Here is a 23,248-nt window from a genome sequence, read left to right as displayed (position 1 = left end):
CCTCCACACCAGTCGAAGTTCCCTTTGTTGACTAAAGAATGCCAGAGCCTGCAGACAATGCTATTCAAAGCTGAAGGTTCCCCGGCTTGATAAACTCACAATGTATGCCCCCAGCGAGAGCGAGAGAAAGAGAAAAAGAGAGAGAGCAAGAGAGAGAGCGAGCGAGAGGGAGAGAGAGAGAGAGAGAGAGAGAGAGAGAGAGAGAGAGAGAGAGAGAGAGAGAGAGAGAGAGAGAGAGAGAGAGAGAGAGAGAGAGAGAGAGAGAGAGAGAGAGAGAGAGAGAGAGAGAGAGAGAGAGAGAGAGAGAGAGAGAGAGAGAGAGAGAGAGAAGCTGGACGGTGAGGAGAGGAGGGTGGATATGGTGTCTTGTTTTGAACAGAGAGAGTGTTGTCCTCAGTGACTTCCCTTAAGTGGCATTCAAGGCGGAGGGTGTGAGTGCTTTCAGATTCAGTGCAGTTTGAATGAGAAGACGGAGCAGTTTCTATACAATCACATAGAACTCCCTAACATTATAGTGGTATCCTATAGACTTCAGCACCCACTACTAGCCTACCACCCACGCTCACTGCAAGCTGTCTACACTGCACACGTATCATTTACATTGAATGACCATGATTATAATCCCGGATCTGTTTTTATGCCACCGTGGAGACATGGCTTACAATTACATACATAACATGCCAGTGCACTCTGTTGACACTGGGGACATATAGGGGATGTCGCTGTGAAAATACATGACCAGTAAAGAATGGTCAGGAAGGCCCACTGTGTGTGACACTTTCCTTGGCGACGCTGTCCGTATTAACAACGGCTGACAGACCAGTCAACTTCCCTCTACTGTGGGCCTCTCAATAACAGAGATAAGGACAGGTCAGTGGTCACTACATACTATCTACTGTACATAAGAGCACTGCTTTCACAATAATATTGCAATTTTCAATTTCGCCCCCAAAATTAACATGGTCGTAATACAAATATCCATTCATTAATTGACTGTTATTTAATAGAATTGTAATTCAAAGGTAGCCTACACTATACTGTCTACGCATGTCAATGGTCACACAAATAAACTGTTAAATTGCTTCAACTTACTGAGTTCCATGGTAGATGCAACCTCTCCCATACTTGAATTAAAATAAAAGTCCTCCAGGCTTTCCAATCACAAGCCTCAATTTATTCAAAAATGTTGTCTTTCCTAAGGGCTGCCGAGGATGTGCACTGCACTGGTGCTATTGTCCAGCTCTGACTGTTGATAGTGTAAGGACAGCTCAATGATCTAGTAGTCTGAGAGGTCTGGACGGCCTTCCCCCACTCCACCCCAGCACCCATTGGGTGTCCTGCTGCGTCCAAGCCTGGCCTAATCTCTAATCCTGTTACTCCTGCCCAGCACAAGTTAATGTGATCCCAGTCCTCCGAACCAACACAGACACACACACAGTGCATATACACACTGTGTACTGTGAGTCCGGATCGCCATTATCCTCAATACACAGAGACAGGATAAGCCTGGAAATTAACATAAAGCCACCATTTCACTACTTATAGAAAGTATTCTGTGCTTTATCTTCCAACGTTGGGATGGTATAGTTCTGTTATAACAACGGGATTATTTCAGAACAAACATTGCATAGGGTACAATGATCAACCAGGAACGTCTACAAACAAATTGCCAGTTCAAATTCCCTGCTATTTCATAAAAACACGGGTAAAAAGATAGCAGATCAGTTTATCTTGATTTGACCTCATGCCATCAGGAATGTCATTCGATCATGTTCTTTAGGCCCTAGAGTGTATTGTACAGTATGCATGTCATGGACATTTCTTTTTCTTTTTTAGATATGATGAGGTCCTTTTTTGTTCTTACCTGCTGCAGAGCTGTCATGCTTCTTCCCACACGTCTTGGTCTCCTGCTTGAAGGAGTTCTCGTCGTCTGCGTCCCCATCCCCCCACCAAGATGGCTGTCCATACAGAGGGGTTCCCCGGTGCAATGATGCTATGTCCCCTATAACACAAACACAAGAAGTTTCACTAGATTTAGATTGAATAATCTACTTATTGTGCTTGTGAAACATACATTTTTCACAAGCACAATATACATATACATGAATGAAGTCAATCGACACAGTAACAGGCCAGTTACTGTGATGGTCATGCAATACTTCCTGAGCACAGCTGCACTTTTGTCTTTTAATTCCTCTGTCTTAAAGCTGGATGATGGGTCATGGAGCACTGGTTTGGCTTTAGCCATTCCACTGACCTACATAACCCAGTCAGCAGGACACAGAGGGACAAACCCTTCAACACCAGGCTCTGCTCGCTTATCACCAATGAGCTTAACTCAACACACAACCAACACATATGGCAGATCTGACTTCAAACAGACTGGCTGGAAAGCGTTTCTGCTGTAGCAAACTAGCTCAAATGAAGATCCTACATCTGTTGAACAAAACCCAAAGAAACCATTAATTACTGTGCATAGTCACAGAGGATTGTGTTCAAAATGCCTATAAATGCCTATAAATGCTGCAAGCTTGGTGAGGAGCTATGCCTGCTTGCATAATATCTCCAGTGAACCTATGGTGGTGTGCTGCAGAGAGGAAAGGGAACATACGTTCATTGGCTGAGTCTGAGTCGGCAAGGGGGAATAACACATTAGCATCAAACTGACAATTACCAGGCTAAAATATCCAGGTGGCAGAGAAGGAGAAACACATGTAAACGCTTCCCACCTCCTATTTTTTTTAATGGCCATCGGGTAATGGAGGAGACGTATGTGGATGTGGCTCTGCCTATCATTATAGGCCCTCTGCTGAAGGCCCCCCACTGCAGAGGTTGTAATTAAACACATAGTGGGTGGCAAGCAGGGTTACATGTAATGTTGGTACACTGGACTCATGGGTTAAGTCTGATGCCCCATATGACAGTGTTAGAACATATGTTGTTTTGATCCTGAGACTATATACCATGGCTAAAGTAATTCATTAAGGACATCTTCTCATATTTCAGAACAAACTACTCAATCCAAAGGGACCAAACAGCTTAACATTTAAGTAATTTAGCAGACACTTTTACAGTAGCAATTAGGGTTAAGTGCCTTGCTCAATGTTATGTCGACAGACCATTAACCTAGTCGGCTTGGGGATTCAAACCAGCAACCTTTCTGTAGCCTAGCGCTCATAACCGCTAGGCTACCTGCCGCCCCAGGTAACCTACTGTAAAAGGCCAGTGGGTAGAAAAAATCCCTCTGAGATTCCTAATGTAATGACAATGAACCATGTACTGTGTCACAATGCAAAAGCCATGGTTCCCCTGTTAAAAGCTAGACAAATATACAGTGCCATCTGTAATACAGTAGCTATTCAACTCAATACATTCCCTCAGCCTCCCACAGAGTATACAGTATCTGCACCACCTACTGTAAGAGACACTAACATCAGTCAAATATCCACCGTTACCTACACCAACACCAGCATAAGCTCCCCCTCCAGTTGAGTGACTTGACTATTGAGTGTGTAAACGATGCAAGTGTAGCGGACATTCTTCCTACCAAAAGCACAGGGGAGAGAAGACAGAAACAGAAACAGAGAGAGAGGAGAGCGGGAGCAGCTGCAGCCACTCTACCACCTCCTGTAGATAATTATAGCTATGCTACTGAGAGTGGGCACAGGAGCATGCTGGGCTGGTCAATCAAATAAGACACTCCAGTGGTACAGGGACAGTTGCTCAGATTATTGTGTTGTTTTTAAAGTTGCTTTAATGAGATTCAGCTGGATTTACAATGTGTAATTTAAACATCCGCCCTAAGCCCTCACTCTTTTATTACAGGCAATAGATGAAAATAAAAAGCTGCAGAAGGGACAGGCAGTGAAAGATGGAGGTTTATTAGTCTTTTCAGATGACATGTGTATCTATACTGTATAATCTATGGTAGGATCAAGACATTCGTTGCTTACTCATTCAGAATACTGATTCTAAAATGCTATCGGTATAAAATTGAATTATGAATCCAGTCACAACTTGGATGCAGAAATGGCCAGAATCTCCAAATACTGTCATGATTGAATCACTTGAAGATCAACACTGAAGTATCCCATTCAGTTTTTCCCTGAAATGACTGGATTATACTGTAATGTACAACATACATGTCATCTCTTATATGTGCTCCTGCTCTCACCTGCCATCTTGTCATCTCCCTTGTGTGACTCGGCAGGTTTGGCCGATGGCTCCATGGTCCCCTCGGCTGCCTTGCTCTCGGCTGGTCTGGAGCTGGGGGACTTGGGGGTCTTAGCAGGGGACTTGGTAGGAGATTTGGCAGGTGACTTGGTGGGCTCACCACTGGAGGGCTTCTTACTCAGCTGGAGCTGGCTGGTGAACTTCTCATGCTGATGGAGGGAAAGAGAGGGAGGGAGGGAGACAGTGAGGGGGCGAGGGGGCAAGGGAGAGAGAGAGCGGAAGAGACACAGCAGGGGAAGGCGGAGGACACCGTCATGGCCAAAAATATAATCTTGAATCTAATGCTGACACGCACACATACACACACACACAGCTCAAAGTTATACTTGCATGGGGCAAGCTATGAGCTCATGAGTCTACATACAGACACTTTTTTATACTATGATATAACCGGCGCTATTTTTATATTTAGCAGAAATTAGCACCCCTGACATTCCTGGGTATAGATATTTAGCACAATATTGAGTACAAAATAGTTATGCACAGTGCCTTCAGAAAGTATTCACACCCCTTGACCTTTTCCACATGTTGTTGTGTTACAAAGTGGGAGTGTCACGACGTCCGCCGAGGCTGCCTCCCCTCCTTGGCAGGCTTCGGCGTTCATCATCACCGGCTTACTAGCCACTGCCGCTCCATATCTCATCATTCCATTTGTCTTGTCTTGTCAATTACACACACCTGGTTCATATCCCCTCATTAGTCTGTGTATAAGTGTTCCCTCTGCCCCCTTGTCCTTGTAGGTGATTGTTTATTGTGAGAGTAGTGTAGCTCGGTGGAGCTACTCGTACCTTGTATTGCCGGGGTAGATTATTCCCCTGTGCCTGTATATTGCTGGAGCTACCTGTACCTTGTATTGCCAGGGTAGATGGTTTCCCCTGTGCCTGTTTTCTGTTGTCGCTATCCAGCGCAATTGTGTCCAACGGAATAAACTCTGTATTCGGTGATATACCCTCCTGCGCCTGACTCCTTCTATCACACTCATCACAGGGAGTAAAATGTATTTAATTGTCATTTTGTTGTCAATGATCTAGACAAATTACTCTGTAATGTCAAAGTGGAAGAAAAAGTCTAACATTTGTAAAAATAAAAAATTAAAACATGAAAAAAAAAACTGTAATATATCTTGATTAGATAAGTATTTAACCCCCTGAGTCAATACATGTTAGAATCACCTTTGGCAGCGATTACAGCTGTGAGTCTTTATGGGTAAGTCTGTAAGAGCTTTGCACACCTGGATTGTACAATATTAGCCCATTATTCTTTTCAGAATTCTTCAAGCTCTTGGTTGTTGATCATTGCTAGACAACAATTTTCAGGTCTTGCCATATATTTTCAAGCAGATTTAAGTCAAAACTGTAATAACTATGAGACTTAAGAACATTCACTATCTTCTTGGTAAGCACCTCCAGTGTAGATTTGGCCTTGTGTTTTAGGTTATTGTCCTGCTGAAAGGTGAATTAATCTTCCAGTGTCTAGTGGAAAGCAGACTGAACCAGGTTTTCCTCTAAGATTTTGCCTATGCTTAGCTCCATTCTGTTTCTTTTTTATCCTGAAAAACTCCCCAGTCCTTAACGATTACAAGCATACCCATAACATGATGTAGCCACCACTATGCTTGAAAATATGGAGAGTGGTACTCAGTAATGTGTTGTATTGGATTTGCCCAAAAAATAACACTTTGTATTTAGGATAAGAAGTTAATTGCTTTGCCACATGTTTTGCAGTATTACTTTAGTGCCTTGTTGCAAACAGGATGCATGTTTTGGAATATTTTTATTGTGTACAGTCTTTCTTCTTTTCACTCTGTCATTTAGATTAGTATTGTGGAGTAACTACAGTGGGGAAAAAAAGTATTTAGTCGGCCACCAATTGTGCAAGTTCTCCCACTTAAAAAGATGAGAGAGGCCTGTAATTTTCATCATAGGTACACGTCAACTATGACAGACAAAATGAGAAAAAAAAATCCAGAAAATCACATTGTAGGATTTTTAATGAATTTATTTGCAAATTATGGTGGAAAATAAGTATTTGGTCAATAACAAAAGTTTCTCAATACTTTGTTATATACCCTTTGTTGGCAATGACACAGGTCAAACGTTTTCTGTAAGTCTTCACAAGGTTTTCACACACTGTTGCTGGTATTTTGGCCCATTCCTCCTATTTTGGCCCATTCCTCCATGCAGATCTCCTCTAGAGCAGTGATGTTTTGGGGCTGTCGCTGGGCAACACAGACTTTCAACTCCCTCCAAAGATTTTCTATGGGGTTGAGATCTGGAGACTGGCTAGGCCACTCCAGGACCTTGAAATGCTTATTACGAAGCCACTCCTTCGTTGCCCGGGCGGTGTGTTTGGGATCATTGTCATGCTGAAAGACCCAGCCACGTTTCATCTTCAATGCCCTTGCTGATGGAAGGAGGTTTTCACTCAAAATCTCACGATACATGGCCCCATTCATTCTTTCCTTTACACGGATCAGTCGTCCTGGTCCCTTTGCAGAAAAACAGCCCCAAAGCATGATGTTTCCACCCCCATGCTTCACAGTAGGTATGGTGTTCTTTGGATGCAACTCAGCATTCTTTGTCCTCCAAACACGACGAGTTGAGTTTTTACCAAAAAGTTCTATTTTGGTTTCATCTGACCATATGACATTCTCCCAATCCTCTTCTGGATCATCCAAATGCACTCTAGCAAACTTCAGACGGGCCTGGACATGTACTGGCTTAAGCAGGGGGACATGTCTGGCACTGCAGGATTTGAGTCCCTGGCGGCGTAGTGTGTTACTGATGGTAGGCTTTGTTACTTTGGTCCCAGCTCTCTGCAGGTCATTCACTAGGTCCCCCCGTGTGGTTCTGGGATTTTTGCTCACCGTTCTTGTGATCATTTTGACCCCACAGGGTGAGATCTTGCGTGGAGCCCCAGATTGAGGGAGATTATCAGTGGTCTTGTATGTCTTCCATTTCTTAATAATTGCTCTCACAGTTGATTTCTTCAAACCAAGCTGCTTACCTATTGCAGATTCAGTCTTCCCAGCCTGGTGCAGGTCTACAATTTTGTTTCTGGTGTCCTTTGACAGCTCTTTGGTCTTGGCCATAGTGGAGTTTGGAGTGTGACTGTTTGAGGTTGTGGACAGGTGTCTTTTATACTGATAACAAGTTCAAACAGGTGCCATTAATACAGGTAACGAGTGGAGGACAGAGGAGCCTCTTAAAGAAGAAGTTACAGGTCTGTGAGAGCCAGAAATCTTGCTTGTTTGTAGGTGACCAAATATTTATTTTCCACCATAATTTGCTAATAAATTCATAAAAAATCCTACAATGTGATTTTCTGGAGAAGAAAAATCTCAATATGTCTGTCATAGTTGACGTGTACCTATGATGAAAATTGCAGGCCTCTCTCATCTTTTTAAGTGGGAGAACTTGCACAATTGGTGGCTGACTAAATACTTTTTTTCCCCACTGTACAATGTTGTTGATCCATCCTCAGTTTTCTCCTATCATAGCCATTAAACTCTGTAACTGTTTTAAAGTCACCATTGGCCTTATCATGAAATCCCTGAGCGGTTTCCTTCCTCTCTGACAACTGAGTTAGGAAGGACGCCTGTATCTTTGTAGTGACTGGGTGTATTGATACACCATCCAAAGTGTAATTAATAACTTCACCATACTCAAAGGGATATTCAATGTCTGCTTTTTTTTATTTTTACCCATCTACCAATAGGTATCATTCTTTGCGAGGCAGTGGAAAACGTCCCTGGTCTTTGTGGTTGAATCTGTGTTTGAAATTCACTGCTCGACTGAGGGACCTTACAGATAATTCTATGTGTGGGGTACAGAGATGAGGTAGTCATTCAAAAATCATGTTAAACACTATTAATGCACACAGAGTGAGTCCATGCAACTTATATTGTGACTTGTTAAGCTAATCTTTACTCCTGAACTTGTTTAGGCTCGCCATAACAAAGGGGTTGAATACTTATTGACTCAAGACTTTTCAGCTTGACATTTTTTATTAATTAGTTTTAAAAAATTGAAAAACATAATTCCACTTTGACATTATGTGGTATTGTGTGTATGCCAGTGACAAAAAAAATCTCAATTTAATCAATTTTAAATTGAGGCTGTAACACAACAAAATGTGGAAGAAGTCAAGGGGTGTGAATACTTTCTGAAGGCACTGTACATGTACACTACCGTTCAAAAGTTTGGGGTCACTTAGAAATGTCCTTCTTTTCGAAAGAAAAGCAATTATTTTGTCCCTTAAAATAGCATTAAATTAATCAGAAATACAGTGTAGACATTGTTAATGTTGTAAATGGCTATTGTAGCTGGAAACGGCTGATTTTTAATGGAATATCTACATAGGCCTACAGAGGCCCATTATCAGCAGCCATCAGTCCTGTGTTCCAATGGCATGTTGTGTTTGCTAATCCAAGTTTATCATTTTAAAAGGCTAATTGATCATTAGAAAACCCTTTTGCAATTATGTTAACACAGCTGAAAACTGTTGCGCTGATAAAAAAAACTGGCCTTCTTGAGACTAGTTGAGTATCTGGAGTATCAGCAATTGTGGGTTCGATTACAGGATCAAAATGGCCAGAAACAAAGAACTTTCTTCTGAAACTCGTCAGTCTATTCTTGTTCTGTGAAATGAAGGCTATTCCATGCGAGAAATTGCCAAGAAATTGAAGATCTCGTACAACGCTGTGTACTACTCCCTTCACAGAACAGCGCAAACTGGCTCTAACCAGAATAGAAAGAGGCGTGGGAGGCCCCGGTGCACAACTGAGCAAGAGGACAAATACATTAGAGTGTCTAGTTTGAGAAACAGACGCCTCACAGGTCCTCAACTGGCAGCTACATTAAATAGTACCTGCAAAACACCGGTCTCAACGTCAACAGTGAAGAGGCGACTCCGGGATGCTGACCATCTAGGCAGAGTTGCAAAGAAAAAGCCATATCTCAGACTGGCCAATAAAAAGAAAAGATGGGCAAAAGAACACTGGACTATTTCTTTGCAACTCTGCCTAGGTCAGCATCACGGAGTCGCCTCTTCACTGTTGACATTGAGACTGGTGTTTTGCGGATACTATTTAATGAATTAGCCTTTTTAAATTATAAACTTGGATTAGCAAACACAACGTGCCATTGGAACACAGGACTGATGGTTGCTGATAATGGGCCTCTGTACGCCTATGTAGATATTCCATTAAAAATCAGCCGTTTCCAGCTCAATAGCCATTTACAACAATGTCTACACTGTATTTCTGATCAATTTGATGTTATTTTAACATGTGAAGGGTTGTGTGTTGTGTGTTGTGTATTGTGTATTGTGTATTGTGTATTGTGTGTTGTGTCTGGAGTTCAGCGACGCGGGAAGTGTCTTACCTGCAGAGCCTCGTCTGGGACAGTCATCTCCCCTCGCACCACCGTGAACAGGTTGGTATGTGAGACAGGTTAAGGAAAGACACTTTCACACTGTTTGCATCTATCCTCACAGCCACTTCATTATACACACACAACAGTCATTCAAGGCCGAAACCACAATTGAGTGAATGACAGCTTGACACTTAAAAACTATAGAGCTTGACAAATGATCAGTGGGACGAGAGCAATTAAATGAACAGATGCTTCATGTTTTTTTGGATTGCAGTACTGTTGTGTCACTAAGGTTGTAACGACGGAATGATTGAAAGGATATCATATCCAAACCTTAATTTGTCATCAATCTTCAAAGTGATATACATCTGCTCTTGGATTCGGACATCATTCACAAATGTCTGTGTGGAGAGAAAAGAGAGAAAACCTCATTCACTGCGCTCCGACTCTCTCCAGTGCAAGGCATGCTAGCCCAGTTCTCATTGCTTAAAATCCCCACGGGTAAATACATAATGAATTAAGGGAAACTGTTCCCAGCACACTTAATTTCAGGCAACACTTAACCCAGAATACAATCATATCACCTTTCATTCTCAGATACAAATCATCACAAACGTAAAGTAAAAAGGTGATGGCTGGAAATTGAATCAGGGTTGTATTAGATCAGGATTGTAAAAATCTTAAGTAAATGGGATTTCTGGTTTTCTTGCAGGTATCTCCAATCCCCCCATAAGAACCAGCCATAGTGACATTATAAAAGGAAAGACGGCTCTTTAAATACTCAGGTGATGTTAAAAATGTCCCACTGCAGCCAGAGACATCGTTGAATCAGCTGATGTGGTCTGTTTATGGAAGGTATATCAGATGGTGGGTGCAGAGCAGAGCCAGGAAAACACTAGCATCTCTGGCCTCACTGACCAAACATTTTCAATCATCACTGACACTGATTAAGCTTCCTGAGACTGACTCTGTGTCTGTCTCTGTCTGACCTCTAAATAGTGTAACAGAACTTGATGAAGGGGACAAGAAGTCATTTTTCCTATCTGGGTCCTTCATCTAGAACTAGAAATCACACTCTACTCTAAAAGCGAAGTAGGGTTAAATTGGGTAATTGAAATCTTTGCTTAGAGGTTGTTACAATGTCTATTTAGGAGATGCAGTTATGACTGTTGTTGTTATCAGGATTGATCAGAACAGTGTCCTGGACAGATTGAGTATACACATAATAAGTAATACCGCTGACTTTCCTTATGATTCAAGATCTATCCTAAAGATGAGCAAGATGTGCAGGTCATTCAGCAGTCAGGCTCTGATTGGCCCAGCATGGGATGGAATGCTACTTCCTGTCGCCACGGGCCCTTGGACAGCGGGGGAGGAATGCTGGTGCATGATTCAGGAGGAAGAGGTTATGACTTCAGCTTCCTGCCTGAGATAATGTGTCACAGTGGTTCCAAGCTAGTGGGTTAGCCTACACACTGAGTGAGTTACACACTGAGCCATCAGCAGAACTAGAACTAACTAACACATTTCTCACACCATGTGGTGGGAAGAGCACTTCAACATGGTTTTACTCTGCCGTGAAAAGCTTATGGTGTAGAATAGGGGCACATCATTTGAGAATACATTCTGTTAATGCCATGTGACACAAATATATATATATATTTTTTGTACTTTTACACCTTTTTCTCCCCAATTGGTAGTTACAGTCTTGTCCCATCGCTGCAACTCCCCTACGGATTTGGGAGAGGCGAAGGTCGAGAGTCATGCGTCCTCAGAAACATGACCCTGCCAAGCCGCACTGCTTCTTGACACACTGCTTGTTTAAACCGGAAGCCAGCCGCACCAATGTGTCAGAGGAAACACCGTCCAGCTGGCGACCTGCCCGCCACAAGGAGTCGCTAGAGCGCGATAGGACAAGGAAATCCCGGCCGGCCAAGCCCTCCCTTACCCGGACGACACTGGGCCAATTGTGCGCCGGCCGGCTGTGACACAGCCTGGGCTCGAACCCGGGTCGCCTGGGATCGAACCCGGGTCTGTAGTGACACCTCATGCACTGCGATGCAGTGCCTTAGACTGCTGCGCCACTCGGGAGGCGACACACATTTACGGGTGAGGTATTACACCCAGCCCTGTCAATTCCGCTCAAGTCAAAGCTGGAGCAAATATTAGCCTAGAGATGAAGCACTTAAAGGGAAACTTCACCGCTAGACACTATTTGGGGTGTTTTCCTGTCTCCCTACATAATTATGAATGATGAGACGGTGTTTCAGACATAATTATGCACTATAGCTGTATTTTTTTATTTTCGCCCTGGGAGAGTTCAACCAATGACGTCATTGGTTGATTGTGCCTGCTGTCTGATCTAAAAATGAATGCATTCATGTTTTGTAGCAATTATTGTGGCCTTTGTGTTTCGCCGATTGCACGATCAAGCTAGCAGCTAGTAGATATGGTTGTCCTTGTTCAATAAAGCCATTGGACTCGTCTCAACAATGTTCCTATCTGCCAGGCCATTGCAGGATATTTAGGTTGACTCATTTTCCTGGCTTTGTAAAGACTACAGAATAGTTTACAGGTTCATAGGAGCTATGTTACCGTCTATCCGAGATTGCAAAAAGAATTAGCTACAATGGTTGCTTCTGATGATTCCTCTTTCCAAGATGAGCAGGATGACAAAACCTTTTTTGATGTTCTTTTACATAGGAACATACAGCCCTGTTTCTTTGAGCTGGAATACACTGAAGAGGAGTTGAGACAGCGAGAAAAATAATTGCGAGACCAGCAAGCACCGGTGGCAGCCTAGACCAGCTGGACCGGGACTCAGGAGGGCAAATTACAAATGAATAAGTTGTTTTGCTGTCAGTATCTAGCTAACAATATAAGTTATCTTTTTACACGAGGCAGTGTTTTTCAGTACAGTACAATTTGGTGAACGTTTCGGCCATAACAGTACTTGCTAGTACCACTACAAGGCAAGCTAGCCAAGTTTAGCTAGCTAGCTGTGTATTTGCAATACCTAAAATGTATGGTAGTCTGATGTTATAGCTAGCTAGCTAACTAGCCTAGCTAGCCTCAGTGCCTCTCATTAGGAGCAAAATTTGAGAAATGTTTTGATGATGATGGTGGAGAGTAAAGGAATGACTTTGGCTTTATGACTCATATTAGTCTTGGAGTAACTATACCTGTGTGTTGTAGCTAGCCAGCTAGCTAGCTAACGTGTCTGTGAGATGTCTCATATTCTACACCATGCTGCTACAGTAGGAATACAGACAGTACACAATGATTTCCCATGAATGTGTAATAGCGTTTTCATATTTCTCTCAAAGACGATACCGCTTGGATACAAAGTTGATAACTCTGAAGAGATGTGAAAGGTCCCATAACAACAATCTCCCCTTGTATCAAAGTGACTCCGAACACCTCACTGCATCACCCAAACACACCATATGCAAGTATTCCCTTTGTAGAACTGTAGTATCTATTATAAGCGTTGGTGGTATATTTTTCTTCTACTATATATGTCATACATTGCCATAACTGTTCCTGCATACTGCTGTGTAAACTCACCTCGGTCTCCAGAGCAAATAAACTTTGTCTTGAATACAAGCCATGTCTACTTATTTGCTATATTGACAGACTAATCTACTGTTTTATTGAAACATGTTTACTTGCCAACAAATTTAAGTTTAAATGCTACACCAACTCCCTGCATCATTTGTTTTAGCAGTAAGACTGAAGCTAGTTTATCCAAATACATTTCATGAATATCACAATAAATTGATCCAGAAGTTGAAGTCAACTCTTTATTGGTTTCTGATGCAGCTGGAATAATTTAGTCACTTGTCAGTACAGTTGTAAAAACTATAAAACACCATTATATGCATACTGTATGTACAACAGCTAGCACTAAATACCACAATGCAGTTGTGAGCATACTAGACATTCTATATTATACTACAACATCAGTCTAACTGAATATGGTGAATGTTCCAGGCAGGTTCTAGAATGTTCTTCAGCTGGTGAACCTCTTCTAGTGTTGGGTACTGGCAGCTGGTTTGGCAGGCTTTTGCGCTGTGGTGATGTTGGCAGGGATGTTGGGTTTGGGGGGCTGTGACTCCGGCTCCTTGTAGACAACCGTCTGGTCCTTTCTGCACTCCACAGTCAGGTGGACAAGCCTCTCGTACACTTTCTTCACCACCCACTGCTTCGACCTCTTGCAGAAGATTTGTTTGTACTGCAAGTCTCCTGGAAAGACATGAAGACTGATCATGAGGATGTGTAATACATGAAGACTGATCATGAGGATGTGTAACCATACAATAAACTATGTTCATCTGAAAACAAAAAATGGTACAGTAGACTGGTATGTGTTTTGTTACACTCAGAGTCAATAATGGGGCATTGAGATAGGCTGTTAGCAAAGATGTGAAAAATGTAAGGGGAGCTTGACTTGTAGACAGTCTAGTCGTGTATTGTTGTGTATGAGCACTTACAGTTGTGCTGTTGAGTAGACAAGCACTGCCAGCAATAGAGTGCATAGGCTAGAAGAGTATACTAACAGCCCCTCTCCCCATGCCAAAGAACTGACTGCAAGGGTGTGAAACGTTTGAGGAGCACTTGTCTTGTAGATAGTTTAGTGTATTGGTAATTTTGTTTTCTCAAGAGAATATTGTGCTTTCATAAATAACTTTGGCTGTCCTGGCTTGTTTCAAAGTCAGATCATGTTGAGCTTGAGCTTATTGCAGGCTGAAAGCTTTCATCCAATGGGTCTACAGGCTCTGTACTACTAAAGCTGGTCTCAAGGTCATTGTCATCAGCAGTAGGATTAGTCTGAAGAACACACAGTAGTCAGTGATTAGCCAACATTTTACAACTTTTTCTCCATCAATACACACTTAAACAAGTTATTATATTCACCCACCCCCCTCATGTCAATAGATCATGCATACTAACCTTCACACACAATACCCACCCCCAACAGACACCAGTCAGTCACCCACACTATCTCCTCCTTACTAATACCTCATTTTCTCCTATTTAGACTTCAAACCTTGCAGGAACAATCAACTAAGCCTCCATAATACAGAGAAAACTACAGTAGAAGTTGCAGCCTACAGTACTTGTAAACACACCAACTATGACAACAAGACACGGACCATGTTTATGCCTAGCTCCAGTATATGTATTTGCTCATCATGGAGTCATGGAAATATTTAGAAGCTGGCTAATTACATTGATATGCTTTGGAATGTCTAGCCAGCGTATTATGAAAGCTAGCTATCTAGATTTTGGTTTAGATAAACAAATGTAGTTCGATGCTATCTAGCTAGTTAGCTAGGGATCGTTAGCTACCTTACCTCACCTTGACTTCTTTACTGCTGCTCTGATGTTGGCTGATTGGATGCCTTCCTCTTTGAAGTGAAGGGGAAAATCAATGGAATAGCATCACTTTTCAACATTCGATGACATGGCAAACCCATGAGTTGAGACTTCAGTTCCGTTTCGAAATCCTCTGGCTGAAAGTGCTGGCTACAAACACAGACATTTTGATATTTCTCACATCAACTGGATACACCTCCAAGGGGTGGTACTACGTCCTGAAATCGCTATGAATTCTGGATATTATGATTTGCTTACAGCCAGAAAATGTAGCTGGCCCGTTTCTACCGTTGAGATGCAGAAACGCTCATATTTGCGTGTAGTGAGGAAATGCAATTTTTTTATGACACATATGATATGTTAATAACATATTAATGGACATATATAGTGAAATAGAGCCGCAGTGAAATTTCCCTTTAACCCCTGACCTCTGACCCTTTTACATATCTTCTCCTCCCCTCCCCTGCCCTCACTCACCCCGTTCAGGCTGCCCAGGTCCTTGACTTTGTGCTCATCGCTGGTCAACTCATAGTTGATGACTGCATGCTGCTTGTCAACACTCCGCGACTGTAAACACAAACACAACAGTAATGGTGTTATACATTGTTAGATGGTAACTTGACATCAATGCTGAACTTGAAATATTTTTGACATGAGATAACAGAGTGTGCATGATAGTTTCAACATCCAACCATGCAGCAATGTCAGTGTTTGAAGGAGGAATAACATGCATTGTTAACACAATTGTGCTTTGAGGTCAGATTACATTTTTGTAACACAGAGGTATGTACTGTATATTTCCATTTATAATACTTTTTTTTAAATATATATATCTATATATATATACCGGTACCGAGTCAATGTGTGCGGGTACAGGTTAGTGGAGGTAATTTGTACATGGAGGTAGGGGTAAAGTGACTATGTATAGATAATAAACAACGAGTAGCAGCAGTGTAAAAACAAAAGGGGGGGGGGGTTGTTCAATGTAAATAGTCTGGGTGGCCAATTGATTAATAGTTCAGCAGTTTTATGGCTTGGGGGTAGAAGCTGTTAAGGAGTCTTTTGGACCTAGACTTGGCGCTCCGGTACCGCTTGCCGTGCAGTAGCAGATAGAACAGTCTATGACTTGAGTGACTGGAGTCTTTGACAATTTCTTGGGCCTTCCTCTGACACCGCCTAGTATTTAGGTCCTGGATGGCAGGAAGCTTGGCCCCAGTGATGTCCTGGGCCGTACACACTACCTTCTGTAGCGCCTTAGGGTCGGATACCGAGCAGTTGCCATACCAGGCGGTGATGCAACCGGTCAGGATGCTCTCAATGGTGCAGCTGTATAACTTTTTGAGGATCTGGGGACCCATGCCAAATCTTTTCATTCTCCTGAGTGGGAAAAGGTGTTGTCGTGCCCTCTTCACGACTGTCTTGGTGTGTTTGGACCATGATAGTTTGTTGGTGATGTGGACACCAAGGAACCGTGTTGAGGATCAGCGTGGCAGATGTGTTGTTGCCTACCCTTACCACCTGGGGGCGGCCCGTCAGGAAGTCCAGGATCCAGTTGCAGAGGGAGGTGTTTAGTCCCAGGGTCCTTAGCTTAGTGATGAGGTTTGTGAGCACTATGGTGTTGAACGCTGAGCTGTAGTCAATGAACAGCATTCTCACATAGGTGTTCCTTTTGTCCAGGTGGGAAAGGGCAGTGTGGAGTGCGATTGAGATTGCGTCATCTGTGGATCTGTTGGGGCGGTATGCGAATTGGAGTGGGTCTAGGTTTTCCAGGATGATGGTGTTGATGTGAGCCATGACCAGCCTTTCAAAGCACTTCATGGCTACCGACGTGAGTGCTACGGGGCGGTAGTCATTTAGGCAGGTTACCTTCGCTTTCTTTGGCACAGGGACTATGGTGGTCTGCTTGAAACATGTAGGTATTACTGACTCGGTCAGGGAGAGGTTTTTAATGTCAGTGAAGACACTTGCCAGTTTGTCCGCGCATGCTCTGAGTACACGTCCTGGTAATCCGTCTGGCCCCACAGCCTTGTGAATGTTGACCTGTTTAAAGGTCTTGCTCACATCGGTTACGGAGAGCGTGATCACTCAGTCTTCCGGAACAACTGTTGCTCTCATGCATGCTTCAGTGTTGCTTGCCTCGAAGCGAGCATAAAAGGCATTTAGCTCGTCTGGTAGGCTCGCGTCACTGGGCAGCTCGCGGCTGGGTTTCCCTTTGTAGTCTGTAATAGTTTGCAAGGCCTAACGCATCCGACGAGGGTCAGAGCTGGTGTAGTAGGATTCAATCTTAGTCCTGTTTTGACGCTTTGCCTATTTGATGGTTCGTCTGAGGGCATAGCGGGATTTCTTATACACGTCCGGATTAGTGTCCTGCTCCTAGCCTTTAGCTCGGTGCGGATGTTGCCTGTAATCCATGGCTTCTGGTTGGGATTTGTACGTACGGTCACTGTGGGGATGACGTCGTCGATGCACTTATTGATGAAGCCGGTGACTGAGGTGGTATACTCCTCAATGCCATTGGATGAATCCTAGGACATATTCCAGTCTGTGCTAGCAAAACAGTCCTGTAGCCTAGCATCCGTGTCATCTGACCACTTCCGTATTGAGTGAGTCACTGGTACTTCCTGCTTTAGTTTTTGCTTGTAAGCAGGAATCAGGAGGACATAATTATGGTCAGATTTGCCAAATGGAGGGCGAGGGAGAGCTTTGTATGCGTCTCTGTGTGTGGAGTAAAGGTGGTGTAGTGTTTTTTTTCCCTCTGGTTGCACATGTGACATGCTGGTAGATATGAGGTAAAACTGATTTAATTTTGCCTGCATTAAAGTCCCTGGCCACTAGCAGCGCCGCTTCTGGATGAGCATTTTGTTGTTTGCTTATGGTCTTATACAGCTTGTTGAGTGCGGCCTTAGTGCCAGCATCGGTTTGTGGTGGTAAATAGATGGCTACGAAAAATATAGATGAAAACACTCTTGGTAGATAGTGTGGTCTACAGCTTATCATGAGATACTCTACCTCAGGCGAGCAATACCTCAAGACTTTCTTAATATTATACATCCAGCTGCTATTGAAAAATAGACACACACTCCCAACCATCGTCTTACCAGATGTAGCTGTTCTGTCCTGCCGATGCACGGAAAACCCAGCCAACTGTATATTATCCATGTCGTCGGTGAAACATAAGATATTACAGTTTTTAATGTCCCGTTGGTAGGATAGTCTCGAACGGAGATCATCCAGTTTATTCTCCACTAGTACCGTACCCCTGGAGCAAATTCGAGTTAAGTGCCTTGCTCAAGGGCACATCAACAGATTCTTCACCTTGCCGACTCGGATATCCGAACCAGCAACCTTTCGGTTACTGGCCCAACGCTCTAACTGCTAGGCTACCTGCCGCCCTTTTTTATAACACAGTTCGGCCCTGTATTATTCTCAAACAGACAGAGATGGACGCACAAACACACACACACACAACACAATATGTAAGGGGAAGTGGAGGGAGGAAGAGAGATAGATAGTATAGATTTATTGCCATCTCCAGAGAGCGCCCTATCAGCTCTTTAGAGTTTGATTTATTTGAAACATCTAGATATTGCAAACTTTAGAGAATGGATCAGGGATGTACACTAAACAAACAAAAAAATGCAATGCCAAATTCCACTCATAATTCAAATTGTCATGAGTCATGACATTTAGAAAATGATAGGACAATGGATAAAGGACACATGGAGAATTCTTGCACAGAGCAGATACTGTATTCTGATTCCATATACACATTTGTTGAGGGCAAACCTTCCCCTGTAGATTAGGTTTGTGATCAAACCAGATTAGACCAGGAGACTAGTGTCTGTGACACAGTACATACCACAGCACAGGGACTAGACCCATACAGTACAGTATAGAGATAAGACTTTTCTGATATCGCTCCATGCCAAGTAGCCTAGGTCTGAGTAATATTGTCTGTTTTGAATACCAGTCCGTTTCGAAGCGGTAAGGAAATAAGTGTGTATGTTTGCATGTTTATATGTTTTACTGCCGGCATGGCTAAGCGATGTGTGACAGATATCCTAACTTCACACAAATCTTCCATTGACATCAATGCACGATTTACACAAACGTCAACTTACTGTAAGTGCACAGATCTCAAATTAAGATTCCCCCCTGAAGTGAGAGAAAGAGAGAGGTGGCCTGCTGGGAGCTTCATCTCCAATCCCATGCACCTAATCTCTGTGTGCCACACTGCATGTCTGATAACAGGGCTCGTTTGATCTGGCCTGACTCTGTGGTAGAGATCCAGCCCACCTACAATAGAACAGTATCTCCCAGTTCCCACACTGCAGAGGAGACGAGCCATATCGAGCATCCATACAGACACAGAAAGCTAAAGCACCCACACATACGTCTACTGGAGTCTTGTCTTTTCCATCTCTGTTCAGAGCATGAAAACATGCTATGTGATTCAGGAGAATGAAGGGAGAGGGACTGTCTATTAAATCATGCATTTGAAGTAACTAAGTGTCATGGTGAAAATTACTTGTTATATATAAGTGAGAAATAAAACATGCCATTCACACTCACATAAGCCTACTGTAGATAGCATACTGTATATACAGTATTGTAGAGAACAGAGCATGAGAGACTGTTTCCTTCATGGAATAAATCATTTCAAACATAAACATTATTTGACTGTTACTAACTACAAGAGGCCTAGTTGGGAGTGGTCCAGATTTGAGTCTGATACCCTTGCGTTGGGAAGCCATGCAACGGATCTTAAATCTGTACATTGCTGAGATACCCATGTGACAACAGTCACATGGCCCAGACCTCTAGGCGTATTTTCCGTTGGCAGACTCACACTAAACAAAGTACCAACTCTTCTCTTTCCCCCAGGTCATCAGAGAGACCCACACAAGAAAAGAGGATCCTGTTTAAAAGACAGCCTCCTAGTTCCTTTCATTCCAACAATGCTGATTTCAGCAGTAAAACTTTTAAGTATCTTGTTGGCACTCTGAACTGTTTGTTCTTTAGAAGCCATTTAGCATGGTAACTTATAACTTCTATTGGGGATGTGCTGATGTATTAATAATGACCTGCTGCTTAATGACTCATTAGTAGACAGAGACAAACTGAGGATTGCTGAGGTTGAAGGAGGACTTGATTTGTGTCTCCAAGAAAGTGTATGTGAAGCCAGGGTTTCAAGTGTCTCAGAGTTAAGGAGCAGTGGTATAGTGGAGGGTAAACGCAAGTAAACACAGTATATCCACCTTTTATTTTTGCCCAACAGAAAAATGCATTGTAAGTGTGTCAAATCAGAGGGCCTGTTGTCTGGACCTATGGCAGTCTCTATGGGGGTGCCACAGGGTTCAATTCTTGGGCCGACTCTTTTCTCCGTGTATATCAATGATGTCACTCTTGCTGCTGGTGACTCTCAGATCCACCTCTACGCAGACGACACCATTTTGTATACATCTGGCCCTTCATTGGACACTGTGTTAACAAACCTCCAAACGGGCTTCAATGCCATACAACACTCCTTCAGTAGCCTCCAACTGCTCTTAAACACTAGTAAAACTAAATGCATGCTCTTCAATCGAACGCTGCTGGCACACGCCCACCCACCTAGAATCACTACTCTCGACGGGTCTGACCTAGAGTATGTGGACAACTACAAATACCTAGGTGTCTGGTTAGACTGTAAACTCTCCTTCCAGACTCACATTAAGAATCTCCAATCCAAAGTTAAATCTAGAATCGGCTTCCTATTTCGCAACAAAGCCTCCTTCACTCATGCTGCCAAACATGCCCTCGTAAAACTGACTATCCTACCGATCCTTGACTTCGGCGATGTCATTTACAAAATAGCCTCCAACACTCTACTCAGTAAATTGGATGAAGTCTATCACAGTGCCATCCGTTTTTTCTCCAAAGCCCCATACACTACCCACCACTGTGACCTGTACGCTCTTGTTGGCTGGTCCTCACTACATGTTCATCGTCAAACCCACTGGCTCCAGGCCATCTATAAATCACTGCTAGGCAAATCCCCGCCTTATCTTAGCTCATTGGTCACCATAGCAGCACCCACCCGTAGTCTGCGTTCCAGCAGGTATATCTCACTGGTCATCCCCAAAACCAACACCTCCTTTGGCCGCCATTCCTTCCAGTTCTCTGCTGCCAATGACTGGAACGAATTGCAAAAATCTCTGAAGCTGGAGACTCTTATCTCCCTCACTAACTTTAAGTATCAGTTGTCAGAGCACCTTACCGATCACTGCACCTGTACACAGCCCATCTGAAATTAGCCCACCCAACTACCTCATCCCTATATTGTTATTTATTTTGCTCTTTTGCACCCCAGTATCTCTACTTGCACATACAGTGGGGGAAAAAAGTATTTAGTCAGCCACCAATTGTGCAAGTTCTCCCACTTAAAAAGATGAGAGAGGCCTGTAATTTTCATCATAGGTACACGTCAACTATGACAGACAAATTGAGATTTTTTTCTCTCCAGAAAATCACATTGTAGGATTTTTAATGAATTTATTTGCAAATTATGGTGGAAAATAAGTATTTGGTCACCTACAAACAAGCAAGATTTCTGGCTCTCACAGACCTGTAACTTCTTCTTTAAGAGGCTCCTCTGTCCTCCACTCGTTACCTGTATTAATGGCACCTGTTTGAACTTGTTATCAGTATAAAAGACACCTGTCCACAACCTCAAACAGTCACACTCCAAACTCCACTATGGCCAAGACCAAAGAGCTGTCAAAGGACACCAGAAACAAAATTGTAGACCTGCACCAGGCTGGGAAGACTGAATCTGCAATAGGTAAGCAGCTTGGTTTGAAGAAATCAACTGTGGGAGCAATTATTAGGAAATGGAAGACATACAAGACCACTGATAATCTCCCTCGATCTGGGGCTCCACGCAAGATCTCACCCTGTGGGGTCAAAATGATCACAAGAATGGTGAGCAAAAATCCCAGAACCACACGGGGGGACCTAGTGAATGACCTGCAGAGAGCTGGGACCAAAGTAACAAAGCCTACCATCAGTAACACACTACGCCGCCAGGGACTCAAATCCTGCAGTGCAAAACGTGTCCCCCTGCTTAAGCCAGTACATGTCCAGGCCCGTCTGAAGTTTGCTAGAGTGCATTTGGATGATCCAGAAGAGGATTGGGAGAATGTCATATGGTCAGATGAAACCAAAATAGAACTTTTTGGTAAAAACTCAACTCGTCGTGTTTGGAGGACAAAGAATGCTGAGTTGCATCCAAAGAACACCATACCTACTGTGAAGCATGGGGGTGGAAACATCATGCTTTGGGGCTGTTTTTCTGCAAAGGGACCAGGACGACTGATCCGTGTAAAGGAAAGAATGAATGGGGCCATGTATCGTGAGATTTTGAGTGAAAACCTCCTTCCATCAGCAAGGGCATTGAAGATGAAACGTGGCTGGGTCTTTCAGCATGACAATGATCCCAAACACACCGCCCGGGCAACGAAGGAGTGGCTTCGTAAGAAGCATTTCAAGGTCCTGGAGTGGCCTAGCCAGTCTCCAGATCTCAACCCCATAGAAAATCTTTGGAGGGAGTTGAAAGTCCGTGTTGCCCAGCGACAGCCCCAAAACATCACTGCTCTAGAGGAGATCTGCATGGAGGAATGGGCCAAAATACCAGCAACAGTGTGTGAAAACCTTGTGAAGACTTACAGAAAACGTTTGACCTGTGTCATTGCCAACAAAGGGTATATAACAAAGTATTGAGAAACGTTTGTTATTGACCAAATACTTATTTTCCACCATAATTTGCAAATAAATTCATTAAAAATCCTACAATGTGATTTTCTGGATTTTTTTTCTAATTTTGTCTGTCATAGTTGACGTGTACCTATGATGAAAATTACAGGCCTCTCTCATCTTTTTAAGTGGGAGAACTTGCACAATTGGTGGCTGACTAAATACTTTTTTCCCCCACTGTAATCTCTTGCACATCTAGCATTCCAGTGTTAATACTAATTGTAATTATTTTGCACTATAGCCTATTTATTGCCTTACCTCCATAACTTGCTACATTTGCACACACTGTATATATATTTTCTGTTGTATTTGTTTGACTTAATTTTTTTTACCCCATATGTAACTCTGTGTTGTTGTTTTTATCGCACTGCTTTGCTTTATCTTGGCCAGGTCGCAGTTGTAAATGAGAACTTGTTCTCAACTGGCTTACCTGGTTAAATAAAGGTGAAATAAAAAATAAATAAATA

At 43.0% G+C, this 23,248-nt stretch overlaps 1 protein-coding gene across 1 annotated transcript in view; it reads right to left on the bottom strand.

The window, feature by feature from the left end:
• Positions 1–23,248, bottom strand: part of cep170aa (centrosomal protein 170Aa) — a 72,681-nt gene that overhangs the window by 29,328 nt on the left and 20,105 nt on the right. The window contains exons 3-7 of the mRNA XM_084141633.1: positions 15,465–15,554; positions 9,897–10,009; positions 9,618–9,672; positions 4,175–4,382; positions 1,865–2,002 (exon numbers count right to left, since the gene is read on the bottom strand). Coding sequence (XP_083997759.1) covers positions 1,865–2,002; positions 4,175–4,382; positions 9,618–9,672; positions 9,897–10,009; positions 15,465–15,554 — 604 coding nt within the window. The remainder of the gene's footprint in view (positions 1–1,864; positions 2,003–4,174; positions 4,383–9,617; positions 9,673–9,896; positions 10,010–15,464; positions 15,555–23,248) is intronic.

The sequence above is a fragment of the Coregonus lavaretus genome (assembly GCF_964263955.1).
Source record: "Coregonus lavaretus genome assembly, chromosome: 25".
Classification (NCBI taxonomy): domain Eukaryota; kingdom Metazoa; phylum Chordata; class Actinopteri; order Salmoniformes; family Salmonidae; genus Coregonus; species Coregonus lavaretus.
The sequence above is the reverse complement of the archived record's forward strand: the minus strand, read 5'-3'. Positions and strand labels throughout refer to the sequence as shown.